General features: G+C 33.0%; 2 protein-coding genes across 2 annotated transcripts; one reads left to right on the top strand and one right to left on the bottom strand.

Moving 5' to 3' along the window:
• Positions 1 to 601: 601 nt before the first annotated feature.
• LOC102584912 (1-aminocyclopropane-1-carboxylate synthase 3) lies at positions 602 to 2,381 on the bottom strand. Its single transcript, XM_006364339.2, has 3 exons — positions 2,013 to 2,381; positions 1,769 to 1,929; positions 602 to 1,641 (listed from the first exon to the last, which is right to left on the bottom strand). Exons 1-3 carry the CDS (start codon positions 2,289 to 2,291, stop codon positions 684 to 686), a joined length of 1,398 nt encoding a protein of 465 aa, XP_006364401.1. The 5' UTR covers positions 2,292 to 2,381; the 3' UTR covers positions 602 to 683.
• Positions 2,382 to 5,289: 2,908 nt separating this feature from the next.
• LOC102584590 (1-aminocyclopropane-1-carboxylate synthase 3) lies at positions 5,290 to 6,869 on the top strand. Its single transcript, XM_006364338.1, has 3 exons — positions 5,290 to 5,568; positions 5,652 to 5,812; positions 5,924 to 6,869. The coding sequence occupies exons 1-3, from the start codon at positions 5,290 to 5,292 to the stop codon at positions 6,867 to 6,869; spliced, it is 1,386 nt and encodes a 461-aa protein (XP_006364400.1).
• Positions 6,870 to 7,115: the final 246 nt, after the last annotated feature.

Raw genomic sequence — 7,115 nt, 5'->3', positions numbered from 1 at the left:
ATGTACTTGTATGATACTCATGTATCTAAGTGTTTAGTTTGTTGGATACATCATATATTGATAATAGATAAATCAAATTAATTTCATTTTATTATTTTAAGAGTAATAAAATGAAATTAATCAAATTGCATGACCGAGATATACATGTTTTTGTCTTGTATTAATAATATTAACGAATTATTATTTCAAATAATAATAAAATGAAATTAATTAAACATAGATACACTCCTTGATTTCCGCCTTATATTAAGGAAATCAGTTACAACCTATTAATTTAAACAAATAAAATACGTATCTCAATTTAAAATTCGGCAGATACATGTATCTCACAGATTTAAACTCATGTATCCTAAGTATGAAATATGGTAGAGGAAGTAATATCTAAAACTATCGGGAATCTAAGTAATTAGGACTTAAACTAGTGGGATTTATGTAGTTTGCCCTAATTTAAACGAGTATTAGAATTAATTGAACATTTTGAGTAGAACTGATAATGTGGATTTATTACCATATGTATGATGTAATTGCACTTCTCGTCCTATCACATGGACGGAGTGCTCCTCTACAATTAAAACAATTTAAAAGTATGTATTATGGTACACAAATTTAGAAATCTCAACATCTAATTAACTATTGAGATTTAAAAAAAGACAAAAGAATTTATGAACTTTCACATGACTAAACTATCGTTCTCTTTGACGTTCATTGAACGATAGTCGAAAAACCCACTTGGAAAATGACTTCTTCTTATTAGAATGCTTCTGATTTTGAACATCGTCCTTGTTATCCCTTGAATCAACAAAAGCCTTCAAACGTTGTATAGCGATATTTAGCGTATCTTCGGACATGTTAGCAAAACATGCACGAAACCAACCCGGTTCTGTACAATGGCATGACGATCCAGGTGAAATATTTAGGCCTACTTCGTACACTATTTTCTTCCATAATTCCATTTCTCCATCAAATGTGTTTGAACTTAGAAGATGTCTCATATCCACCCAACAAAACAATCCAGCATTGCTCTCAAGGCATCTGATTCCAATTTGTTTAAGACCACCAACTAGCATTTCATGACGTTTCTTAAGCCTCTTTTGATTTTCAGACACGTATTTTTTCGTGAATTTTTTGTCTGATAGCAAAGCGGAAAGAAGGTATTGAGTTTGAGATGAAATTAATCCAAAACTAGACATTTTTGTGGCTGCGGAGACGACCATATCGTCGTTGGAATAAATGGCACCAACTCTAAATCCTGGAAGACCCAAATCTTTAGAAAGACTATAGACAATGTGAACTCGATCCCATACTTCAGTGTACATGTAGTTATTTTCGATTAATACTTCCATGACACTAACGAATTTAGGTGAGTTAAAAACAGTGCCAGAATATATCTCGTCACTGATGAGATGGATTTGTTTTGTAGATACGAAGGTTAGAAGAAGTTGGAGTTCTTTTTTGGTTAATGTTGTGCCTAATGGGTTCGAAGGGTTAGTGACTAAAACCCCTTTCACTCTAAGATTCCGCCTTTCGGCTTCTTTGTAAGCTTCTTCAAGAGCTGATTCCGTGATTCTAAAGCCGTTTGAACTTGTACATTGTATTGGAACAATCTCAGCTCCGGTTCTCCATTTTAGGTCTCTATCAAATCTGCATTATTACACAATATGATAATTAGTAAAGAACATAGTTCGCCTGTTATAACAAGTTAAAATACACGACTAATTTTTTTATTTTTAATAATGTCATCAGTGTATATAAATTAAACTAAACGTACCCAGGGTAGTATGGAGTGGGAAGGAGAAAAGCATCGCCAGGATCAGCAAGGCAAAACATGAGTGTCTCATTTGCGGAAGTAGCACCAGCTGTAAGTACAAGCTTGTTTGAATCAAAACTCACTTTGTTCCCTCTGATTTCAGACATGAATTGAACCAATGCCTGCACAAAAATATACATTACAATGTGAGATTGCGAAGTTAATAATAAATCAGTGTTAAATTCCGCTGTAATGACGGACTTACATCTTTGAAAGCGGGAAGGCCATGGTAATCTTGAAATAAGGCAAGCTCTCTAAATATTGAGTTGCCATTTCTTTTAAATGCAGCTGCATCTGGATTTTGAGTAAGCCATGACTCTAATAAATCGAAAGAGAGCTGATTCTCTGCAAGACCCATCTGAATGATTCCTTTAGGATTACGAATTTCATCGTATGGGTTTTTCTCATATTCTTCCCATCCTAGGAAGTAGGAAGAATCTTGTCCATGTGAGTTACACATGGCTTTCTTCGATAGGAGCTTCATTTTTTGTGAGTAAGCACTTGAATTTTATGTTTGTTTTGAGAGGCAGAAATAAGAAGAAAGAAAATATTGAATGGAGATTGTTGCTATGTCTCTGGCATATCATGGTGAGGTATATATATTGTATAGGAGTTTAGCAATGAAGAAACAAACATATCAGTATATGTTTTCAAACTTTGACTATGCTATTTTTGTTTTTTCCTACTTTTTTGTCCCCAAAAAAACAATTATATTTAGTGTGTTTTGGGAAGTATACACTAATTTGACGCGCTTTTGCGTCGTATATTATAATTGAATGTTTTTATTTCTTGTGATGTAGAGACATTTAGGGATGAATTTTGCACTGACTTGTCTAAGGGTTTAACAAAAGGGTGGCACTAATGTGACACCCATCAACATTTTGCTATATCTGGTAGCACTTGGCTATAGATGAAACAATGGGTAGCACTATAACATTCTAGGACTAGTACATGGCTATAGATGAAACAATGGTTTCTTTTCCTTAGGCGCCTCATGAAATGACATGAGAGACAAAAACAATTTTCTATTGAAGGCAAGGAAAGTGGGGTCAGACATAGATATTTGACAAAATTTGATTATTCTGAATTGGACTAAACATTGTGTAAATAGAGCATACCGAGTTGCTCCTTGTATGAAGTAGGAGGGGAAAACACAAATACCCAACTTGTTTACAAATTGATTGTGCAGGTGTTTCTATGTTCCTCTCTCTATGGATTTCTTCATGTGAAACCCATACCACTTGTTATTTCTTGCCTTCTCCAAAACTCATGATTCCTATATTTAGCAATTGTGGGGCTAGCTAGCTAGGCCAATTGTGGTATTGTTTTCACTTTTTTGTTTACTCGTAAATAAGAGTGTTCACGATTTGAATAAAAATCAATTTAGATTGAAAAATTGATAGTATTTGATTTGAGTCTGGTTTTGATAAAAAAAAAAGACAGAAATTTCATAGTGTTAAGAGTTAATTACATCATATCCCTGCTCTTTTTCAAATTACAAAAATACCTTAAAATTTAAGGAATTCAAAAACATCACTCAACATCCCGATACATTATCTTTGTTGATACAAGACACACTTGTCCCGATTGTGTCTAAATGTAACTTGGGTCAAATTAAGTGCATTAAGCAATGTGAATGCTTCTTATGTCCAAACTAAATTAAACTTATGCATCGTGTTTTTTTAAGGTTTTAAAAAAAAATCCTCTAATCCAAAATCCCAAACTATATTAGTAACCGGATGTTGACTTTGAACTCATTATTTTATAGGCTCTCCACTTTAAATAATTAAAAAGAAAAAGAAACTACCATGTGGAAAAAATTAGATTAAATTAGAAATGAGATATTTAAAAAGATTTTGGGTTCTTATTTTTTAGCCCAGAGGGACAAGAATAGATTTGAGTGGCCAACACATAGTGAGGAGATGGGACAATGGCAAACAAAAACATGGTGACTGGTCTTAACTTTTTAATGGAATTATTTCTATGTCTCTTCTTCACTTCCCTAATCGACATGTAATGTATTAAGCTAATCAAACATAAGTTACATATTTTGTTCATTCCAAAACTATGATAAGATTTCAAGTTCCCTATATGATCTACATTTCTAATTTCAAACATCTATTTTTAATAGAGAGTGGGCCTTTTACTTTCATTACACTATCATATTGATATGGCTTGCTTCGTGAAATAGATAAAAAAGAATTATTAGAACTTGGATTTAAAAAAATTATTTTTCCTATGAGTTGGATAACATATGTTTATACGTATTCCTATATATTGTGATCACTTATCTAATTATAAAAAGATTATCAAGGATTATTGTGGTATGAATAGAATTTCTTTAATCTTAAAATAAAGGTATATTTTTCAAGTCTTTGAATGTATTTTCTTTTTTGGTAAGATACAATTTTTTCTTTAATAAATTTTACACAACTCGAATTTGAATTAGATAGGACCACAAAAAATGTCCACACATCTAGTGAGAAACTAAAAAAAATGCCCATTTAATAATTTAAATTAAATTATTAGAGATGATCGACTCACTTTTATTTGTTTAGATAAATTATATATTTGTTAATATATGCCTTCATTAGAAGCGTGATTACTTCATTTTAGTTTAAGTTGTTACATATCTAGGGCCCACTCTTAATATATTCAATCATAAATTTAATCAACTGGACTTAAATATACCCCGATTTTGTCATATGAGTGAAATATACCCTAAAATTCTCGCCAAGTTTATGATGTTTTCAACATTCTCTTGACTTTTTATTAAGAGTTTTATTTTCGAGTTTGAGACCACTTAATATGTCATGTGGTAGATCATAGGTATATCTAAATTTAGTTAGTCAAATAAAAATGTATTTTTAAGACTGTAAATAATCGAGAATAACACTAATAATTTGTGGCAAGTGTATAACCAATACTTCTCTCAAATAGAAAATATTGGTACTAATTCAGCGCAGTATTTTAGTAGCAGACTAACAGCATCAACATTGACAGTAGGCAGTAGCATCACCATTCATCAAGAGTCCAAGACATCACTTGTTATGTTTTTCGAAGTGTTTTTTTACCAAAAATGTTGATGGATTTGACATTAGTCCCACCCTTTTGTTACACCCTTAGACAAGGCAGTACAAAATTGATCCCTAAATGTCCCTATGACAAATAAAACATTCAATTATAATATACGACTAAAAAAGCGCGTCCAATTAGTGTATACATCCCAAACACAGTAAAATTAATTGTTTTATTTTGGGGACAAAAAAGTAGAAAAAAACAAAAATTGTATAGTCAAAGTTTGAAAACATATGGTGATATGTTTGGTTCTTCATTGCTAATCTCTTATACATATATATATATATACCTCACCATGATATATGCCAGACACATAGCAACAATCTCCATTCAATATTTTCTTTCTTCTTATTAATTTCTGCCTCTCAAAACAAACATAAAATTCAAGTGCTTACTCACAAAAAATGAAGCTCCTATCGAAGAAAGCCATGTGTAACTCACATGGACAAGATTCTTCCTACTTCCTAGGATGGGAAGAGTATGAGAAAAACCCATACGATGAAACTCGTAATCCTAAAGGAATCATTCAGATGGGTCTCGCAGAGAATCAGCTCTCTTTCGATTTATTAGAGTCATGGCTTACTCAAAATCCAGATGCAGCTGCATTTAAAAGAAATGGCAACTCAATATTTAGAGAGCTTGCCTTATTTCAAGATTACCATGGCCTTCCCGCTTTCAAAGATGTAAGTCCGTCATTACAGCGGAATTTAACACTGATTTATTATTAACTTCGCAATCTCACATTGTAATGTATATTTTTGTGCAGGCATTGGTTCAATTCATGTCTGAAATCAGAGGGAACAAAGTGAGCTTTGATTCAAACAAGCTTGTACTTACAGCTGGTGCTACTTCTGCAAATGAGACACTCATATTTTGCCTTGCTGATCCTGGCGATGCTTTTCTCCTTCCTACTCCATACTACCCTGGGTACGTTTAGTTTAATTTATATGCACTGACTATTAGTCATGTATTTTAACTTGTTATAACAGATGAACTATGTTCCTTACTAATTATATATGATATTGTGTAATAATGCAGATTTGATAGAGACCTAAAATGGAGAACCGGAGCTGAGATTGTTCCAATACAATGTACAAGTTCAAACGGCTTTAGAATCACAGAATCAGCTCTTGAAGAAGCTTACAAAGAAGCCGAAAGGCGGAACCTTAGAGTGAAAGGGGTTTTAGTCACTAACCCTTCGAACCCATTAGGCACAACATTAACCAAAAAAGAACTCCAACTTCTTCTAACCTTCGTATCTACAAAACAAATCCATCTCATCAGTGACGAGATATATTCTGGCACTGTTTTTAACTCGCCTAAATTCGTTAGTGTCATGGAAGTATTAATCGAAAATAACTACATGTACACCGAAGTATGGGATAGAGTTCACATTGTCTATAGTCTTTCTAAAGATTTGGGTCTTCCAGGATTTCGAGTTGGTGCCATTTATTCCAACGACGTTATGGTCGTCTCTGCAGCCACAAAAATGTCTAGTTTTGGATTAATTTCATCTCAAACTCAATACCTTCTTTCCGCTTTGCTATCAGACAAAAAATTCACGAAAAAATACGTGTCTGAAAATCAAAAGAGGCTTAAGAAACGTCATGAAATGCTAGTTGGTGGTCTTAAACAAATTGGAATCAGATGCCTTGAGAGCAATGCTGGATTGTTTTGTTGGGTGGATATGAGACATCTTCTAAGTTCAAACACATTTGATGGAGAAATGGAATTATGGAAGAAAATAGTGTACGAAGTAGGCCTAAATATTTCACCTGGATCGTCATGCCATTGTACAGAACCGGGTTGGTTTCGTGCATGTTTTGCTAACATGTCCGAAGATACGCTAAATATCGCTATACAACGTTTGAAGGCTTTTGTTGATTCAAGGGATATTCAAAATCAGCAGCATTCTAATAAGAAGAAGTCATTTTCCAAGTGGGTTTTTCGACTATCGTTCAATGAACGTCAAAGAGAACGATAGTCTAGACATGTGAAAGTTCCTAAATGATTCTTTTTTTTTTATCTCTACATTTAGTTAGATCAATGTTGAGTTTCTAAATTTTTGTATCATATATAATACATACATTTTGTAGAGGAGCACTCCGTCCATGTGATCGATATAGGACGAGAAGTGCTTATCATACATATTGTAATGAATCCACATTATCAATATTCTTCACAAAATGTTCAATTAATTCTATTACTCCATTTCAATTTACATTTGTCT

Source organism: Solanum tuberosum, unplaced genomic scaffold (genome assembly GCF_000226075.1).
Source record: "Solanum tuberosum cultivar DM 1-3 516 R44 unplaced genomic scaffold, SolTub_3.0 scf00490, whole genome shotgun sequence".
Taxonomy (NCBI): domain Eukaryota; kingdom Viridiplantae; phylum Streptophyta; class Magnoliopsida; order Solanales; family Solanaceae; genus Solanum; species Solanum tuberosum.
This window is presented reverse-complemented; position numbering and strand designations above follow the sequence as displayed.